The sequence below is a fragment of the Neomonachus schauinslandi genome, chromosome 1 (genome assembly GCF_002201575.2).
Source record: "Neomonachus schauinslandi chromosome 1, ASM220157v2, whole genome shotgun sequence".
In the NCBI taxonomy this organism is placed as follows: domain Eukaryota; kingdom Metazoa; phylum Chordata; class Mammalia; order Carnivora; family Phocidae; genus Neomonachus; species Neomonachus schauinslandi.
This window is the reverse complement of record NC_058403.1, coordinates 92196986-92218179: the sequence shown is the minus strand read 5'-3', so window position 1 is coordinate 92218179 and position 21194 is coordinate 92196986. Positions and strand designations below refer to the sequence as shown.

The following is a 21194-nucleotide window of genomic DNA, read 5'->3' as shown; positions in this document are numbered from 1 at the left end:
TATCCAGAATATATAAAGGACACTTAGAGATCAACAACAAACATATGAATAACATAATTTAAAAACGGGCAAAAGACTTGAATAGACATTTCTCCAAAGAAGATACACAACTAACCAACAATCACATGGACTGATGCCTAACATCAATAGTCATTAGGAAAAGTACAAATCAATGGGGTAACCAGGTGATGGGTATTAAGGAGGGCACGTGATGTGATGAGCACTGGGTGTTATAGGCAACTGATAAATTATTGAACACTACATCTGAAGCTAATGATGTACCATATGTTGGCTAATTGAATTTAAATTAAAAAAAGGAAAGTGTAAATCAAAATTACAGTAAGGTACCACTTTATACCCACTAGGATAGTTATAATTTTTTTTTTAAAAAGGCAGAAAATAACAAATGTTGGCAAGGATGTGGAGAAATTGGAACCCTCGTATACTGCTGGGGGGGGAATGTAAAATGTTGCAGTCACACAGAGTTCGATGGGTCCACAACAAGTTGACATAGAATTGCATTAGGACCTAACAATTCCACTTGTAGGCATATACTCAAAAGAATTGAAAACAAATATTCAAACAAAACTTGCATCCAAATGTTCAAAGCACCACTATTCACAATAGACAAAAGGTGGAAGTAACCAAAATGTCCACTATCAGATGAATAAACAGAATGTGGTGTAGCCATATAACAGAGTATTATTCTGCTATGGAAAGGAATGACGTACTGACGCCTGACACAACTCGGTTGAATCTTGAAAACATTACACTCACTGAAAGAAGGACCAAAAAGGCTATGTATTGTATAAATCCATTTTTATGAAATATAAAGCAGATGGGTGGCTGCCAAGCACTAGGGGGAGGGAGGAATGGTGCTGAATGGGTGCAGAGTTTCCTTTTGGGGTGATGAAAAATTCTGTAACTAGAGAGTGGTAACAGTAGCACAGTACTATGTACCTAATGCCGCTGAATGACATATTTTAAAATGGTTAATATGCTAAATGTTATGTTATATATATTTTATCAGAATTTAGAAAAAGTGAGAGGATGAGTAGAAGGGAAGAAGTGGGTGAGCATGTGTTTGGGGCAGGATTGGTCAGTGACGAATGGTTGCTGGGGCTAGTGTGGGGCACACGGGTGTCCATTATATTGTTCTCTTTACTATTGTGTATTTGGGGGATTCTCTATAACACAGAGTTAAAGAAAATCCCATTATGTAGCAAACCATGGTTCAATGGCAGCCGGGCAGACCAAAGGAACATCCTTGGGTGGAAAGAAAATATTTCCTCAAGTGAGCAAAATATGCTTGTGCCCCTTCTATATCCCATTTTGAAGAACACAGTGACCAGACCTCCTAGGAATGCCTCCATTGCTCCTCTATCAGCTGGAGAATATGTCCCACCACTGAGCTCTATTAGGCCACGTAATTATAGTTCCCAAGGAAAGCAGTGGAAGCCCAGTGGCTCCAGTCTTTTAAAATTAGATTGGACAAAATACTTTCAAATATTCAGTAGGAAACAATCCTGCTCTAGACAGGCACTAATGTCAGTGATTTCTATAATTTGCTTCTCTATTCAGCTCCAGCTGAAGGCTGCTAAATTCTTTTCATCTCACTACGGAATGAAATGATTGTTAAATTATGTAATGGGATTTAAAAAAAAAGAGAGAGAGAGAGAGAGAGAAAAGAAGAAACCAGCATTTGCTAGCAACTGGTTCCTGCGGCCGCACAGCAACACTGATAATTACCGCCACCATGCAGCAGGCACCCTCCCTCACCACAAGTAACCTCAACACATTAATAAACAGAAACAGGGCTCAACATGCCAAGCCCAGCAGCGGTAAGTCAATAACTTCCCATCTCACAAGCAAGAAATATTGGATCATTAATATTCTCCCCAAAAGAAAGTTCTCAAAGAGTTGACACTGGGCCAACAATACTTGCTCACATTTACTGAGAATTTGCCATGTGCCAGGCGCTGGGCTCGGTGATTTGCAACTACTGTTTCATTAATTCTCCTTCCCCTCAATTCCCTTTTCCTTATTTACTTGGAAATGAAGCTTAGTTATGGTCTGCAGCCTTATCCAGAGTCTATGTAGTCATTAAGTAAGTAGAGTGGGGTTGAAAGCGTGGTGCTCTCTCAAGTACTAGCTATGTGACCTTGGGCATGCATGTTCTCTAACCACCCTAGGCTCAGCACCCCACCACCAGCACTATAAAATGCAAAATAAAATAAAATAAAATAAAATAAAATAAAATGTTTGATGAGAACATTAAGTGTGTCCATGAGTGTAAAACTCCTAGCAGCCCCAAATCTTAAACTATATTTATTACTTTTTATCTATTGCTCTGTTTGCACTTAAAAAAAAAAAAAAAGCAACGAGGAAGAGTTTCCAACTTGAAAGAGGGTATCAATAACTTCCCAAGATCCACTTCACTTGGATGGTGAAGAAATGGCTGACGGGTGCTTATATATTTTTTAAAGGTTTTATTTATTTATTTGGCAGAGAGAGACATAGTGACAGAGGGAACACAAGCAGGGGGAGTGGGAGAGGGAGAAGCAGGCTTCCCGCCGAGCAGGGAGCCCGATGCGGGTCTCGATCCCAGGACCTTGGGATCATGACCTGAGCTGAAGGCAGACGCTTAACGACTGAGCCACCCAGGCGCCCCCGACAGGTGCTTATGAAGGGCACCGGGCACATGTATTTCTAAAACCCCTATTAATAAAAGAGCACAAAGGATACATGTCCTTTTTTCAGGCTTGTATCTCATGGCAAGAAGAAACAGTGGTGCATTCCAGGACGTTGGATCTTTTTATTTGGAAGGCTGAAGAGGTGGAGGGAGAGGTTTAGAAGGAATGGTACATTTGAAATGCTCACTCAACACCACCTAAACAACTGAGTCAGAAAACAGGGTACACCTACGTGTAACTTAGGAAGACAGAAGGACGGCTGGGTTGAAGGTGAGGACAGAACCAAGCTCATGCAGGACAGGGGTTGGACCTAGACTTAGAGCTGGAACCGTTCCACTGAGGAGATATTTAAGAAACAGCACAGTAGGGGCGCCTGGGTGGCTGAGTCAGTTAAGTGTCATGATCCCAGGGTCCTGGGATGGAGCCCTGCTGCAGGCTCTCTGCTCAGAGGGGAGCCTGCTCCTCCCTCTCCCTCTGCCCCTTCCCCTGCTCATTCTCTCTCTCTCTCAAATAAATAAATAAAATCTTTAAAAAAGAGAGAGAGAGAGAGAGAGAAAGAAACAGCACAGTGTAGTGCAACCCAATTAAGAGGGAAAGGGTTGCTTGGACATGGTAGTTATTTCTATCTAAATTAAAGAGGTTAACTTTTAAAAACAAAGAGTTCCAGCATATGTCACAACTTACGTGGTTGTTCATCATGTATTTTTGTCAGTTGTCTTCTACTTCCAGCCAGCAAGATGTTTCTTCTGAGAAGTTGTGGGGGCAGGGGGCAATATTTAAGTGAAAGGTCTTTGGTCTCAGCTGGGCCCAAAGGGAATTTCAGAAGCACTGTTTGAGCCAGCCCTAAGCTCACCTCCTCATCACGTCCTCATCGGGAGGCGCCTTCAGGATGGAGTCACCTGCCGTGGTCACTTCTAACCTGAGCTTTCCAACCCCAATCACCTCTGAAGGAATTTTAAAAAAGCTTCTTAAGAAGCTTAGGATGATTTCCGGGGTCCCTACAGTATTCGTTTATCTGCTAGTTAACTGGTTTTAAGTTCCTGTAACAAGAAACAGGGCTTTATGATATTTTAAAACTGCAGGCGCTAGCCAAAAATACCTTGATTTGTTCCCCCCAAATGTCAAGAGTCAGTCACCCACAGGAATAACTGACTACTAACAGATCCCTTCTCTTTTCTAGTAAAAGGAGGGGCAAGACACAGGGAAGAGGAAGAGGAGGGAGCAGGATGCCGAAGGTGCAAAGGTCTGTCTAAAATGAGAGAAGTTTGAACCCCGCAGTTGAAGGGGCACTCTAAGAAAAGGGTAGGAAAGATAACCATCCAAGAATTCACAGCTCTGCAGAGGATCAGCCTATTGACCTTGAAGGTCCAGAAACATCAGCAAGGCACAGGACATTTTTATCATGTGTGGCCAGGAATAGCCACAGATCTCATCTAGATGATTTATGAAGGTGTAAACAAAACCAGTACTTTGTTACAGAATGCTGTCTCACTTGCCAGAGGTAGTATAAAGACCCACAGTATCAAATACATGCGTAGGTAAGTACAAAAATTGGTAGGCATACATATGAACACATTTATCACTTAAATCAACGTATGTAAAGGCAAGGTAAAACTGTTGGGAATTTCAAATTTGAAAAAGCAACCTAAACAATCCTTTGCATTCATTTTTAAAGTAGCATGTATTTGAAAAAAAAAATTCCTTTGGAGTCTACATTATATTTTTAGACTTGAAAAAAAGTGCTTGAACTATAAATTGTAATTTTCCAAAGGTAAAAAATTGAGTCCCAAGGACGTGAAGTGTCCCAAACTTTGTTGATATAGTTTCTGGATAACGAACAACTTTATACCTTGAGAATGACAGTGGCAGTTTGAATATATGGAGCCAATTGGTATTTTTAGCCACAAGAAGCCACTAGAAAGGCTCAACGGTCAGTGGTCACCATGTCTAAGGAGAGAGAGTCTGAGTCAGCATGCAGCTTTCAAGGAATGAGGGAAGTTAGTTGCATCTTGTATTTGATTTCTGGTGCTCAAATTTCTCAGTATGTATGCAAGGTCTGCTGGAGAATTTTTCCTGTTAGGAGTAAATCATTACATGTCCATTCTGGCCAGGGACCCGCTCACAGAAACTAACCTTATTAAGGCTGTAAGAAATGTTCGACTCTGCTCGTCAGAATGTTACTCCGAAAGAGAAGAACGTGGGGAAGGGATGGGAAAGCAAGCTTTCAGACGAGTAAAAATAGGACAAGAAAATAAAATACTAGCCTTAGAGGATTTATGATTAAACAACTTGATAGTTGAGGATTTTGAGAAGCACAACTTAAATGGAACACAGACTTTAGCTCAGAATTCATCTAGAAAAGGAATCAGAGGTTTGTGTAGCCCAATAGCAGAATAACTTTGGGCACACAGAAGTCTTCCTTCTGCTAAGGTGAAAAGCAGTCTAAGCACAATTCAAATGAAATTCACTGCAATCAAAGAAGAAATCATTTGTACATTCTTGGCAGAGTCACCCATCAATTCATAAAAATGGCTCTTTTAAAGCTGAACTCAGGCCCTATTGCAATGTATTAAATTAGGAATGACTTTCACTCTGTTTGTACCTAAGTAGCATATCCTGTCTCTATAGGTCATGCGATAGGGCAGCTCTGAGTCTGGGAGCCTGTTTACAATCACTCCTCCTAATATTTTAGGCATGCCTTCTCTAATTACCAAAGTTAGCCTTTCAAAAATTTCTATTCACAGATAATAAGATTCAGTCACTTCTTCAGACAAATGACCTAGGTTCTACATATATGAAGAAGGGAGTTCTTTAGTTACGTAAGTGACAAATACTGATCAAGACAAGGAAAAAAAAAAGGAAATAAAAGAAAAAGAAAGTCTCATTTCTGACACATAGAATTCAAAAAAGAGAAACTTTAAATTGTTCAAAAGAGTCAGCTACAGGTGGCTTGAATTTTTAATAATGCTATCTGCAGCACCTCATATTTAAGTCTTAAAACAACCAAAAATGCAAGCGGGCCTGATCTTTTGTCAGACAAAATGCCACAGCAAATGTAAACTATATTCGACCTAGGTTTGGGGAGTGTGGCCAACATCACTGCAGATTCCAGAAGAGTTCTCTCATGGGTACACCTCAGTATCTCATTCCCAGATGATATTATGCAGGAGCTGGACAAGTAACGTCAATGCATGAAGTTGAGCGTGTGTGGAAGCCAACAGGGAGCACCGGGACCTCTGGTCCTAACTGGAGTGGGCATGTGCTCTCCAAATAGCTATCACATCCTGCTGCTACTGGGGATTTCAGGCCCAGCATTTCCATATCATCCTGTTTTTCAAAACTTTTCAAGGAATCCAGACTTTTGTGTGAAACTATTTGATTTTTTTCTAATGTTGGCATAATTAAAACACCACCGCTTATGGGAAGCAAACTAAATACATTCACCTGGACAGTATTTAGCCTCTGGGCTGCCAGTTTGAAAACCCAGATCTACTCTAACATTTTTTTTTTTTTTAGATTTTTATTTATTTGTTTGAGAGAGAGAGAGAGAGAGAATGAGCAGGGGGAGGGGGCAGAGGCAGAGGGAGAAGCAGGCTCCCCGTTGAGCAGAGAGCCTGACGTGGGGCTCGCTCTGAGGACTCTGGGATCATGACCTGAGCCGAAGGCAGACGCTTAACCGAATGAGCCACCCAGGTGCCCCCTACCTTTTTTTTTTTCTTTAAGTTACCATTTTTATGAGGAAGAAACCAAATGTCAGAGATGCTGCCTCTGCCAATACTAGAACCCAGGTCTCTGGATTCCAGGTCGGGTTTCAGCCCATTGCTACAATGTTTGTCCCCAAAGTGCATACCCCATAATTTGTTACCTCTTACCTCTGCGAGGCTACACTGTTGCAATCTAAGGAATGGCTTATAGGGACCTTGCAGTACAGTAATCTGCTTTCTTATGACCACCTTGCATTTCCAAAGCTAGTCAGAAATTTATTGTTTTTGTAAGATATTCTAGTCCTGTGATTGTGGTGGTATCAGAAGATACAGCAAAATATGTGTGATTTCGCTTTCCAATGTCAGAGAAATTGGTGTGCCTAGTGGATGCTTCTTGTCCCTCACTCCCAGTGCCTGAATGGTATGCAGCAGAACGGAGAGCTGCTCCCCACCGAGGCGAGGCGGAATGAGGTGGCAATGTCGTGTGACAGAGCTGCTTGTTTCCAAGCGATCAGAATCTTTATTGAAAGAGCTCCCTTTTTTGATTTCCGGTTCTGGACCTCAGCAGTTGATAAAGTAGAATTACTTAGCCATTATCAGAAGTCGTTGTATTTCCGCAAAGAGATGGTACTAAACAAGTTTATCTCTACAACAAGACGATAGAATTCGCACAGATTATAATTCAATCAGACACCTAAAACAGCACACGTATTGGCTGGTAGGCTATGTGCAAAACCTCCAGTCACAACAAAAGAAACAACTGGGGAATATTTCACGTAGTCTGAACAGTGGGAATGAATGTTAGCAAGCGCTGCTTTGGGTGGCTACAGGTTATGTCTCTATATAATTCACAATAACATTTTTATATACGTGTAATCTTAACAGGATGCCATTAGTCCAAAGAGTCAACTATCTGTGACCTTTGCAATTGTTTGCTAAAACATTCCTGGAAGGTTTAATGTACTCTTCAAAGCATATTTCCTAGACTTCCCATCAGTCTTACTAGTAACTAACTGGTCCTGCTACCCTCTTTGAAAACTGGGGAATTGAGGAATGAAGAAGGTTAAAGGTGAAGTCAAAATAATTGAAACCCAAAGCCTCAATCCTATTTAGAATACCAAATTTTGGTATTAGAACTATTTCTCACAACTTAAAAAAAAGAGTGTAGAACTCAGGAGCTCGATTCTAGCATCGGTCAGCCTGGGGTTGGCTAACACACTGGCTTTATCCCCCACCAGCTGGGAGACCCTGGGCAGATTTCTTAACTTCTCTGAGCCAAATTTCCTTATCTGTAAAGTGGGAATAATGATAATATCCAATCTGTAGAGTGGTTGTAAAGATCTAATGAAATAATATGACAAGGCAAAAAAAAAAAAAAAAACCCACAATACTTGGCATGTGATAAGCAAGCAGTAAGTATCACCTGCTATTGTTATTATTAACAGGGAATGGCTCAAATTCAGTGAGTCAGAGGCCTTGGAATAACTACACACTATCATATTCTATAATCAAGTTCCCACCAATATTGTAATCTGGTATTAAATTCCTAATTATTACGTTTCAATTCTGCCTTTATTTTTCCAAGTTCCCCCTTAGTTTGTTGTCAAATAGAAAGAGCACAACTAGAAAAAGAAGATGCTCTTGCCCTCAAGAGCATTTCATGGCTTCATATTTTCATCTCCAGTGACACAGAAGCTAACGGATGATTAGGGACATGGGCATGGACAGAACAGTCCTCTGCAGGAGCACCAACAGATAAATGCTAGGTCCTGTGTCTTCCAAGCAGAACGTGGGGCCTGTAATATTTAATTGCAGATGGGAAAATGGAATGTGAAGGCCTGGGTCCTCCCATGGGGCCTCAGTTTGGGAGGGATCACTACTTGCAGATCTCCCTTTGCCAACTTCAGGAAGGGGATTAGCTTGCTAAAACAGTCTCCTGACTGGCCTCCTTGCTTCTGCTCTGGCCCCCATCTGGTCTAATCTCAACCGAGCAATGAGAGGGACCCCTTACCTATGTGGATCAGTTTCCATCCCTCCATATTCAACACCCTCCAGTGGCCCTTCACCTCACTCAGAGTAAAAGCTGACATCTTTCCCATGGTCTGTAAGGCTCTGTATGATCTGGTCCCACATCTCTTCTCCCCATGTTTCTGGTCACACTGCTCCCATTGTTATTATTGGAAAACACCAGGCTTGGAATGCCCTTCCTCGAGTTATCTACAATGGGGCTTCCCCTGGTTGCAGCCCTATTAACCTTGCCCTGCTCTACGAGGCACTGGTCAGCTTCCAGCATCCTCTGCAGTTTTCTTACTAGTTATGGTTACTGTCTGTGGTCTGTAGTAGGAATGTAAGCTACAGGTAAGTAGGGGCTTTCTTCAATTTTGTTCACTGATATAGCCTCAGTGCCCAGAAGAGTGCCTTGTGCCTAGCAAGAGCTTGATATATATTTGTTGGATGAATGAATGGATCGATGGTGAATGAATAAGTGAATATATACACATGCAGATTCTCGATTCCCAGCAACCACAGCTGTCTTCAGGGGAGGAGCAACTGGCCAGGGTGAGAACTGGTGGGCAGCAACTGGTTCCCAAGAGTATAAAACCTCCCGTTCACACCATGCAGATGCAAATAGGCATGCTGCTTTCTCCCAGTGCCAACTGGAAAACGGACTGTAGGTTTCGCTTATTAAAAAAAACACAAAAACAAACTTCCAGTGCCTTTAACAGAACTTCAGGCCAAGCTAAATTGTCACAATTCAGGATGCCTGTATTTTGGCTCTGCATTCATCCATTAATGAGCTTTGAGGTCCTGGGAAAGTCAATTAACTTCATGAGAACCCAGCAAAATAAAAGACAACTAATTTTCTTTCCAACTTAAAAAATCGCAGCATTAGGAAAAGGGTAAAAACCAGTCAATCCCTGCTTGACCACTCCTCTCTTTCCTTCAGCCAATGATTTCCAAATAAATACCCAGATTTTAACAACTCACTCTCACAAGAAAACCGACGACCCGATCTGGCCCATCTCACAAAAGAAATGATATTAATAGTTGGGTGTAACTCAGCTTGTATTCCTGCAGGTGATTCCTGAAGGTGGTGGTTCCAAAGCTACATTAATGCTTTCTTTTAATTGGGAACCATGCCCCTGACCAAACCAAACACCTCTCTCCAGATAGCACTAGAACAGCTATCATTCTCCACTTCTTATCTGCTGAAGTTTATGGCAATATGGGGTCACTGTTAAAAAGCTAGATTCTTGATGACATAGAAGTCCTTTAGGAACACAGAGATATTCCAACTTGCGTCCTCTCATCATTTCTGTTGAACCTAGAGGTCACAGGTAAAATGAGCTCTCCAGGTACCTGCAGCAATCTGCTTTGTACCAACAATATTAGCAAACAAGTTTGTGGGAATGATAATCACTTTCCTTTATAGACCAACTATTTTGTCTGCATCATATGCCCAGCACCTCCCTAGGACACTGAGATGCAAACAACACAATCTTTGTACTCAGAGAGCTGACTATCTATGAGAAGCAAAGACAGCCCCATGAAAAGCAATTAAAAAAAGAAGGAACAGAAGTGGCTCTGATATTCAAGTTAAGAGAAAGTTTAGAAGAAAAAAAAAGCAGACCTAAAAAAGAAAAAAGGTTTCAAAAATTAAATTCCTGAAATGACTACCCAGATACAAATATCTTCAACTCCATTGGTATATTATTCTAGACATCCTCACCATTTATATATATAGATGGATAGATACATTTCTTCTTTTTCTTTTTTTTTTTTTAAAGATTTTATTTATTTATTTGAGAGAGAGAATGAGAGACAGCACATGAGAGGGGGGAGGGTCAGAGGGAGAAGCAGACTCCCTGCCGAGCAGGGAGCCCGATGCGGGACTCGATCCAGGGACTCCAGGATCATGACCTGAGCCGAAGGCAGTCGCTTAACCAACTGAGCCACCCAGGCACCCACATTTTTTCTTTTTCTTCCTTTTTTTGACAAAAATGAAAATGTGCTTTATCTAATCTAAACCCCATTATAATAGTTAATTGTTTATCCATTGTAAATATAAATCTACAGCATTTTAACTAGCTGATGTGTCCTTTCATAGTGTCCTTTAATGGATTTACTTTAAGCAATTCCTTATTGGTTAACTTCTGCATACATCTTTATGTAGTTACCCAAATATTTATTTGTGTGTGTGTGTGTGTGTGTGTGTGTGAGAGAGAGAGAGAGAGAGAGAGACAGAGACAGAGAGAGAGAGAGAGAGAGAGCATGTTTATCCATTTGTATTCTAATTGCCCTTGAGTAAAGATAGAGTACCAACCTCCAACCTTCATTTCCATAAGCAGTGGGTGTGAGTGTCCATTCTGGGTAAATCATTTAAAAACAAATCTTTGCCAATCTACAAGTTAAAAAAATGGTATTTAATTTTTGTTTTCTTTTGCATTTATGTTGTTGGTATGATTCTATTTTAAGAACATCTTTGGGGCGCCTGGGTGGCTCAGTTGGTTAAGCGACTGCCTTCGGCTCAGGTCATGATCCTGGAGTCCCTGGATCGAGTCCCGCATCGGGCTCCCTGCTCGGCGGGGAGTCTGCTTCTCCCTCTGACCCTCCCCCCTCTCATGTGCTCTCTCTCATTCTCTCTCTCTCAAATAAATAAATAAAATCTTTAAAAAAAAAAAAAGAACATCTTTACAGGTAATTGATATTTCTTACTTCTTTAATCGTTGTCTTGTTCTTAATCTTTCTCTTAGTTTCATATTTTACTATTGATTTATAAAAACTCTCCATTTCTAAAGGCTACTAAATTCTTTCTCATCATATACCAAATGGATATTTTTTCCTAAATCAGTTATTTGCATTTTTATTTTGTTTATTATGGTTTTTTTGTAATGGGAAATGTTAAGAAATGTATACAGGCAAGTTCATCAAAATTCTGTTTGGTGGATATGCTCTTGCATATATGCCCTCATATATCTTTCTTTAGTATTATATGGTTACCTCTATTTTCTCCTACTACTTTCACATTTTTAATTTTCACATTTGTATCTACATTTAAGAGGCCATGATTAAAATCTTACTATAAATCTTTCAGAAATCACATAAAAATATATAAAATCAATGTGATCATACAAAGAGGGTTTATTTACCCAAAAGTACTTTTTAAAATTTTAAATTTAAAGATGGGACTTATAGGGAAAAAAATAACCAGCAGCTCTTTTCACTACCAAAGATTGTAGTAGTCAATTATCAAATGACATGAAAATCTTGTTATTTTTCTGAGCTAACATTATTATATTCTTTTTGGTCACCAACTCTGGTTCACTGTGTATGTTTTACCTTCTCAGCTGGACCACACATGTCTTTTGCATTAAGACAGTAGACTGAGATTCTTTGATAAATTATCCATGAAATAGTAGTCATGGGATCCACACAATTTAGTATATAATTTGGCATATAGTAAGCTCTGTCTAATTAAATAAATTTTCTGTGCCAGACACATATTAAGAACTCTAGAAAATGAATAAGATGATAAGTGGTTAAAAGGGTATTTTTTAGAGTAGTTAATCCAACAGCAACATACAGGATGAACAGAGATTCAAGGAAGAGAGAGATGGATAGATCAAGTAGAAGTCCACTGCAAAATCTAAGCTTCCACTGAATGGACTGAGGGCCTAAGAATAAATAAAAGTTTCATGGACAGTAATCAGGAAGATGAGAAGAAGAGCAATCTGAGCAGGGAAGGGAGGGGAGTAGTGGTTTTGGTATCAGACATACTGAATCTACTTTCAGTGGAACAGACTGTCAAAGATACAGGATGGGGACCCAGTATCAGACTGGGTCAGGTATTTCACTTACAGACTTGGAATTTAAATTTTAGTCATCCACACATTAGTTATAGGCAAGGAAAAAGACTCCAAGAGCTTGGTTAGATCATTGCTCTGCCATTTCTAGCTACAAAGACCTTAGGGCAATTTACTTACCATCTTTGTAAGCCCAAGTTTTGTCATCTAAGAAATGAGGAAATAATAATGTCTCCCTCAAAGAGCTGGAATAAATGATATAATACACAAAAAGCAAATAGCATGATGCCTAAAATACAATAAAAACTCAATAAATGTAGTAACTAGTGGAAAAACCAGAGACCTTAACAACTTGCTCTAGGGATGGTCCACATTAAGGGATAAAAAATAAAGATACTTAAAAGATGGAGGGGTGCCTAGGTGGCTCAGTCTGTTAGATGTCTGACCCTTGGTTTTGGCTCAGGTCATGATCTCAGGGTCATGAGATCGAGCCCCATGTCAGCCTCCATGCTCAGCGTGGAGTCTGCCTAAGATTCTCTCTCTCCTTCTCCCTCTGCCCCTCCCCCAACTTGTTCATGCACGAACTCTCTTTCTCTGTCTCTAAGTAAATAAATAAAATCTTAAAAAACAAGATACTTAAAAGATGGAGAGGTATTAGTGAAATGGGAAAGAACTTTGAAAACACAATGTTATGGAAATCAGGGGGCTAAGAGTTTCAAAGAAGGAGTTAATTAATCCAACATGAGGATAGAGAAATGAACCATTTGGCCCTGGTTGTTCCTCATGTAAGAAACAAATTTGGATAGCACTACATACCCAAAGTTGGTCATCCATGCCTGGTGGGTTCTTTTTGATAAAAGCACCATAGTATGTAGCAATATTCCGGTGATGAGAATATTTCTTCAACATGTTAATTTCTTGTTTGATTTCTTCCTCTTCATCCTGTATTGGAATAAAAATATTCTTTTGTCATGAAAATCCATTGTCTTTAGTGGGATTCTGTTTTTTATCACCATCTATATCAACTATGTAATAAATTCTTCCTTAAGTTCTTTCTTCTGTGGTGATAAAGAAGCAAAATTATTATGTAACTTGACTTTCTCTCTTGACTACAAAGAAAAAAATTACAAGACAACAAATTGGCAATCTAAGAGGGTCTTCTGTTTGTACAGCAAACAGGCATAGCATGCAACCTGCTAGAAAAAAAGATCTCATCCTTTCACCTGGAAAAGATCAAGGTAGACAGACTATTGAGATAAAATTCACTCTCGGCTTCTGGGAACTATGTCCACTGACTACCTACAACTGATCATATCTAGTATAGGAAAGATTGGGGAAAGAAAAAAAAATACAGGCTCTGAGATTTAAAATTTGTTAGGTTCATTTTCTTTGAAGCCTACTTTTATTGAAGTCACTGACTGAAGATGATGAAAGTCAGATGGGAAAGGGAGCGAGGGTAGTTCCCTGGATCTGAGAAGTTCACAAAACAGGAGTACTCATCTCACCTTCAGGAAACTAAACATAAAAAGAAAGGGGGAATGTGGTAGTGCCATGGATGTGAAAAGAGGTAACTTTCCTACAGACTAAGTTTCCTGATGTTCAGGTTTCATTCATTCTGAATTTCAATTTGGAGTCCATCAACTTGGGCCACTTTTGGAAGCCCTGGCACTACCAGCGGAGTGTGCATGTGTTCTCCCATAATTTTATTTTGATAATGTACACATTAGCTGGACTGTAAACTAGTATTTTATTTCTGAGATTGGTGGAAAAAAATTCCATCCCAGGAGAGTTGTTTTAGATGCAGCAGTAGTAACAATGATCTCTGCATGTAGGTTGTTCTATCACCTTTACCTGAAAGGCTGCCCATGCTGTGTCCCTGTCTGTCCCCTTACACCCTGAGCTGCTCAGCCTCACTTCAGTGTCTACAATGTTGTGCCCTTCTGTGGTCTTCCATGAGATGTCTTCTTTCCCCTTCCTCATCTTCACATAATTTTTACTCATTATTCCTATTGAGTTTATATGACCCCCCTCAGGATGTCTTCCCTAATTCTCTCAGGCCATGTCAAGTCCCCACCTCCCCCCTCTCCCCGCCACTATATCTTATCCAACCCCTACACTTCACACGCCCGCCATATTTGTTGGGCCCGGTATGGAGATGTGTCATAATTGCTGTTTTACTTGACTCTCTTCTCCATGGACTGTAAGCCCTCCTCTGCCTTCAGGTCTCTGTTCCAGAGTCCCTTCCCCAGCAAAACTCCCTGATCTGTCTGACTTGGTTCAAGCCTCGTGAATCATCACGTGTGTCTCCCTTTGTAGCACCTTTCCACATTTATCCCTCTGACCATTTGATTAAACGCTCTCTTCCCCATCAGTCCATAATAACTGTAAACACAAGAATGGTGCCTGCTTTTGCTCCTTGTAACACGCCCCGCCCCAGGCAAAGTGCCTGTGAAGAAACATGAATGAAAGAATGAACACCTGCAAAGGGTGAGCTGCTTAGAGCAGCATTAGTGGGGCTTGAAAAGAAATGGTAAGAATGAGATGAGAAGAATGGTGAAATGCTGACATTTCCTGACCACGCAAAAATAAGTTTTAGTGAAAAACTATGGAGATTTGCCAACCTAGGAGAACGAAACATGTTACACATCACATGGCTTAACAAAATAGAAGACTAGGTGATCTCAAAATAGAACATAAGATTGGGGAGAGGCGCTGAGCTGAGGAGAAGTGTGTGGCCCTCAAGGTGAGGAGGGGAGTCTAGGAGGGAGGGGCTGGAATGGTGGCTGAGGGAGGAGATGGCATACTGCTGACCTGCCCCTATCAGAAACTACCCTGCAGCTATCAGAAACTACCTACGCCTTCGCTGTTGGCCTGGGGAGAGACTGACCTTCACAGACCTTCCACTTGGCGAAGGGTCCCCGTAGCACGCCTCAGATGTCTTACTATGGTGCATACTGAGCTATGGATCTCAGTGGGCCCAAATACCATGTGGGGCCAAATAACTGTGGATGAATGTGGGATGTGAGCAGATGTATGTTAGGGAAGCCTAAACAGAAGGGGAGAAAACAGACCTGAGGGTTTCTGTGGGCAGCCTGGTATCGACAGCTGCTTCCACTAAAGAGGCAACTACATGAGACAATAAAACACCCCTCCCTCTCCCACGGCAGCCTGCCAGTCTCACCTTCAGTCATTCTTAGTGACAAGTTGCTTCTACAAGCATTCCTGCGGGCCTCCTAGGTTCTCAACAGGATGGAGGGTGATGTGGGAGAATCCATGGTGGGGGGAGGGGGGTCTTTAAAAAGTTTACTGTACTATTAAGAAAATGAGGCTTTATGAAACAGTTAAGTAGCAGTATAATTCAATATATATTTAAATCCAAAATAAACAGTATCAGAGATCAGAATGAAGGCAGCGTGCTCTCCATCACTTTGCAAAGGTAAACTGAGGCAATATGAAAATGAAGAAAACATATGCACTGAGTCAGAAAAATGAGGGTGGGCAGGTGGGGTGCATGTTCTCTTTGGGCTCCACGATCCCAGGAAAGTAACTTACCTTTTACTACCTCAGTTTTCTCTTCTATAATTAGATACAGATTTTATAATAGTATTTTATTATATGCTCCAGTCTTTTGTGATATTTGAATGAAGTATGTGAAAGTTACAAAGTGTAATAGAAAATAAACATTATTATTAATCTTGTCAACCAAAAAATAAATAGTAACAAGGGTGGAAGAGCAGGAATGAAAGTATCTTGATTTTTAGTTTAAATTGCATGGTTTCCAAATCCAATTATGGAACCACTGTGGGTCATGATTATGTAGCTCTAGCACAGAACCTTGATCTTGATCTTATAGGACCTTGTAAGTGGGCATGCATTTTATCAGGCTACTATTTATACCAATTTCTAGTCTAGGGCAGTGGTGGTAGAAAGTTAGTCAGTGGCATTGAAAGGGACACACTTACTAGTAACTACAAGAACTTATTTAACCACTTGACAAGCAGTCTACCCTCTCACAACATGGCTATTGAAAAAGCACGAGTTATAATGTTTTCAAAAAGACAAAGACAACAACAGAGGCTAGAGTTAGATTACAAAGTTATAAGAGAAGGATGTCTTCTGTTTTGTAAGTGGATTATTTTCATGTCTTAAGAATTAAGCAAAAGGATCAAGCCCACTGGGAAATTAATGACCTCTGGGTCATAATGAAAAACAAAGTAATGGTACCAAATTGTCACAAATTTTAAGAGGGACTAATTTTAATAAGCCAAGTCTGGTACACTAGGAAGAACCATTACTTCAGTCATGAGACTTCAAAATCTAGTCCAAGCTGATTCATTATGTACCCTCAGACATTGCATATGGACTCTCTAAATATCAGTTATGTGAATGAAAATAAGAGTATCTATTTAAACCACCTCTCAGGCTTAGAAATTATCAAGTGCTTATTAAACATAGCTTTATTATCAAAATAAAGAAGACTGTTTTTTTTCTCAAGAACATGGGAATCTATTTATTGCTTAGATGTGGGTGGGGGAGGGGTGGAAAGGCCGTGATATTTGGCAGCCTCCCTCATGAAGAGATGGGAGTCCTTTTCCTCTGCTTGTCTCTGGGTTCGGCCATGTGACTTGCTTTGGCCAATGGGACATTAGCAAATGTGATGTAGCAGAAGCTGGAAAACTACTTGCGCACTGGGGCTAGCTCTCTCTTATTGCTTGCAGAAAAACCTTCCGTGTGAGAAGCCAGGACTGGCCTCCTGGAGGATGGCAAACCATGTAAGACAAAGTGGTTTTCAAATGCAAAGAAATGGATGCTTCCAGGAGATGCTTTTAGGCCACTGACTACCTCTGATGATGCTATCATATAATGATATGATACTGTGGTCAGAAAATATAGCCAAAGCCAAACTTATGTAACGTTCGCTATGTACCAGAAACTGTGTATTTAATATACAAAACAGCTCTGTGAAATAGATGATTTAATGATCCCATATAAGTGAGGAAAATGAATTTCAGAGAGGTTAAGTAACCCCCCAAGTTCATTCGTATATTAAATGTTAAAGCTAAGACTCAAAGGGAGATTTGTCTGACTCCAAAGCCATGCTCTTAATTCTATACTGAAAACTCCTAGACAGAAGAACAGTTACCCATGGTGATAAACCTAAAGCTGCTAATCATGAAGGAAGTGTCTGGGAGCATTTTAAGCCAGGGATGAAGAGAAACCTGTCTTTGGTCCTCCAATTAAAGAAACTCATTAGCACACAATAGTATTTGTTTATGAATGATATCAGGGGACAAAGGAGAGATTTTAAGTTGCATATTTTAAGACACAGGGAATATACGTTAAGCATCTACAATATGCTAGGATTGAAAAGTGGAATTAATAAGATACTTAATATTAATGTGCTTTATAACAAAGAGTTTGCCCAGCATTTAGCTCTCAATCCATGGGACAAGAATAAAATTGTGTAACTCCTGTAATAATCAAAGGGACTGGTCAGTTTGAACTCAGAAGAAAGTGTGAGATGTAGAGACTCATAAATGCCACTTCACCCTAGGGGTGTGGAGACCGGTTGGAACCGCCTCTGCTGCCCTCCATAGCACTTGCTGGCGTTAGGCAGGTGTTTGTGTTAACTTCCCCAACCTTCTCAACTTCACTGTTGACAGAACATGACACAAAGGTGAACATAATTTATTGTTAAAGAATCACAGGCATTAGAATGTGAAGGGATTATTGACATTTCCTAGGATGTAATTTTAAAATGTTTTAAAATAATTTGTAATAGTGAAATCCCTTCCTCCAGTAGAAATTTTATTCAGGATGGCAACATAGAGCATCAACAAAAACTGGATTTTTAAAATCAGTAACATTTATTTTTATGAGTTTAATTATGTCATATCTCGTTACAAAATTAATCAGTGACAACAAAGAAGCTCTTTTAGTGAATACAAAATTAGTTTTTGAAAGCAATACAAAGTCACATATCAGCTTCAATATCTCATTAATTTTCAGTTTTGTTTTGTTTCCAAAGGAGAGAGAAAACCTACATTCCTAAGAAAAGTAATTGCAAATTTCTCTTTTTAAAGGGAAGGCTTTGAAATTTCAGTGGAAATTCTTCTTACTGAATGAAATTCTGCACACGAATGGAGGAACCTAGCAGTATAAATTAAGAGGTTGCCATATTCCAGTGTTTGTTGGTATATAGCATACAGTTTGAGGTTTGTGTTTTTTTATCACAGTTTATTAAATATGAAAATGTACTAAAAATTAAATGATAATTAAGCATGTATGGATCTCCTCAAATTATCTCAAGGTGAGGTTATACACCTATAAATTATACTTTTACAGATCAAAGGAAACAGACCCAGAATGAGTCTGAATTCTGAAGGCCTTATAGGGGTTACCCATTTAGGAAGAGAGAAAAGCGTGATGCGGTGTGACTAAGGAGGGAACCGTTTTTCTAGCAGAAAACTAGTGATTGCCAAGACCCTATAGCCAGAAGGGGTGTGGCATGTTGCCTCCTACAGGGATTGTTGGTACGGCCGAGAGAAAAAGGAAAAATGTCTGCAAGAGACACTAATAATAATAATAATACACACTGAACATAGCGTTCTACGTATTGTTCTCAAATGCTTTCTTTATAAATAACTCTGCTCACCTCTCACACAAACTTTATGAGAGAAGGGGTATTAGCCACAAGGCGAGGTTAAGCAACATGCCCAGGGTACAGGAGCCCTGAAATGTCAAAACGAGGATAGCCCCAGATGCAAGTGCCAATCTGCAGTGCTGCCCTTGACCGTGAGGCTAACCTGCTGGGAAATGCTGTTCCTCAGAGAAACAGCTAATGCAGCCCGATGTGTCTTTTTCTCACACCCAAGCCTCCACTGACGGCGACTCCCAAGAAAACCATGAATTAAAAACAAAAAACAAAACAAAACCCCATGCTCAAGTAACCCAGAAGTAAATGACTGCTACCCCTCGTAGTGTTGTCACTAACTTCCCTGAAGTCTGCCATAAATGAAGTGGCTTATATTGCCCTAAGCCACCTCTCTGACATGTTGTGCTTGCACATAGGACAAGCCTACACATCCAGGCCATACACCCGGTGTGCATGCCCATGTGCAGAGACCTGGACACACATAAGCCACCAAGAGGGGTATATATAATCTGTAGGCAAGATAGGGGGAGACATGTAAGTGTGCATGTAGTGGGCAGCTCAGCTTGTTCATTTTTAGAACTCTAGAAGCTTTCCAAGTTCTACGTGCTCTATACCATACAGAACTGAAGCACTAAATACCTCCCCAAAGGTAGAGGGTATTATGGAGACAAAAAAAAATTTGTTTATCTTTGTTAAAAGTTCTCATCATGTGCTCTATCAGATGGTCTGTCTTTTAAAGACACCTACCCAAAGAGCCCCAAAGGAGTCCCAAAGAGGTGTGTTCAGAAGGGTCTCTGCAGCAGAAGGGCCTGCAGTGGGGATTCCCAGGCATTGCTGAACCCACCAGAGGGTCAGACTCCTACAGCTGAGAATGCCCTTCTCCCAGCCCTACCAACGCAGAACCAAGATCTACTCATCCTCGGATCTCACGTAGCTGTCACTATCAGGAAACATACGAACTGCCCAGATAGATTAGTTTCCTCTTAAATTCTCTCTTAATACTCTCTGCACACTCCTTAAAAGTTCACCAGAACTGTGATTCAGTCATCGTTCAACTGTTTGTTAAGTGTCTTTTATGCATGCTGGAATGTAAGATTCCAGAAGACAGTGCTCGTGTCTCTTCTCCTCACCACCGTCCCTCTAGAACATAACACACCCATCCACTCCTAAATGAATGAATGATTATGGCTTCAGTCTTCAGCTTCTGGAGGAATCTAGCCACACATTCTCTCCTAGAGCCTGCTCTATACTAAGTCATTTTGTGTATGCTTGGGGTGAGCCTAATATTATTCGGGGGAAGACTAATAACTCTGTAACTGAAGCTTTATGACCAGGCTCCAGCTCTCTTTGAGGAGTAAAGAAGTGGTTTCCCAGGAGCCTCTGGTAGAGGGTTTGCCCACAGTTAATGGGGTCAGTGAATGTTTGCTGGTGAAGACAAGGCTGAGTCAAACTATTTACACTATTAATAAGTAGGTAACCCAGGTATGGAGCATAGTTCCTAGCACACGCCACCATCCCCACACTCTCTTCTACTAATGACAGAGGTTCAAGGCACTCTCTAGAATCCTCTTTCTATTCATACTGCCTGCCCCATTCAGGCACTCACTGTATCTTTTCAGGACTAATAATCAAAATCATTTTTTGAGGACCTGTTATGTGCCGGGCACTATATATTCTATCATTTTAGCCTCAACACAAGTTGGTGATGTTTGTATTTCCACCTAACAGATAAGAAAAATGAGACTCAGCAAGGTTAAGAAAGCTGCCCAAGGTCACAGTCAGTAAGGAGGGTGTGATCTCAGCTCTACCTGAGTCTGCAGGCCAAGCTCGAGTGGTATGCCCTCAACTTTCATTCCTATAACTGGGCTGGGGAGGGGGGTGTGTGTGGACACACCCTAACTGGCTGAATTTGAATTCCAACTCTGCCATTTACTATCTGTGGGGCTTGGGCAAGTTACTCAGGCTCTTCATGCCCTCAGTTACTCATTTGTAAAATGAACATATTAGCAGTGTCCACTAAGGGGAGTTGTTTTGAGGATTAAATGAGCTAACATATGGTTAACAAAGTACAACAATGCTTGGCACAGGATAAGTACTCAGCCATTTTTATTTTGACCATGGTTGTTGTTGTTGTTATTACTATTATTAATAATGTTATGTTCTGTGCTAGTCATCACTCCACCGAATGGCCTCTTTGTGGGAGGGAGGAACCAAACATGCTTAGAGCATGTGTCCCCTGACTCTTCCAAACAACCCAAGATGAAAAGATTTTTTTTTTCTTTTTGTCCAGTTTCAGCAAACATTCACTGAACCCATTAACTATGGGCAAAGCCCCCTA

General features: G+C 40.5%; 1 protein-coding gene across 1 annotated transcript in view; it reads right to left on the bottom strand.

Moving 5' to 3' along the window:
- The window catches only part of TNIK (TRAF2 and NCK interacting kinase), a 381266-nt gene that overhangs the window by 123693 nt on the left and 236379 nt on the right, over positions 1-21194 (bottom strand). The window contains exon 4 of the mRNA XM_021702658.2: positions 13018-13143. Coding sequence (XP_021558333.1) covers positions 13018-13143 — 126 coding nt within the window. The remainder of the gene's footprint in view (positions 1-13017; positions 13144-21194) is intronic.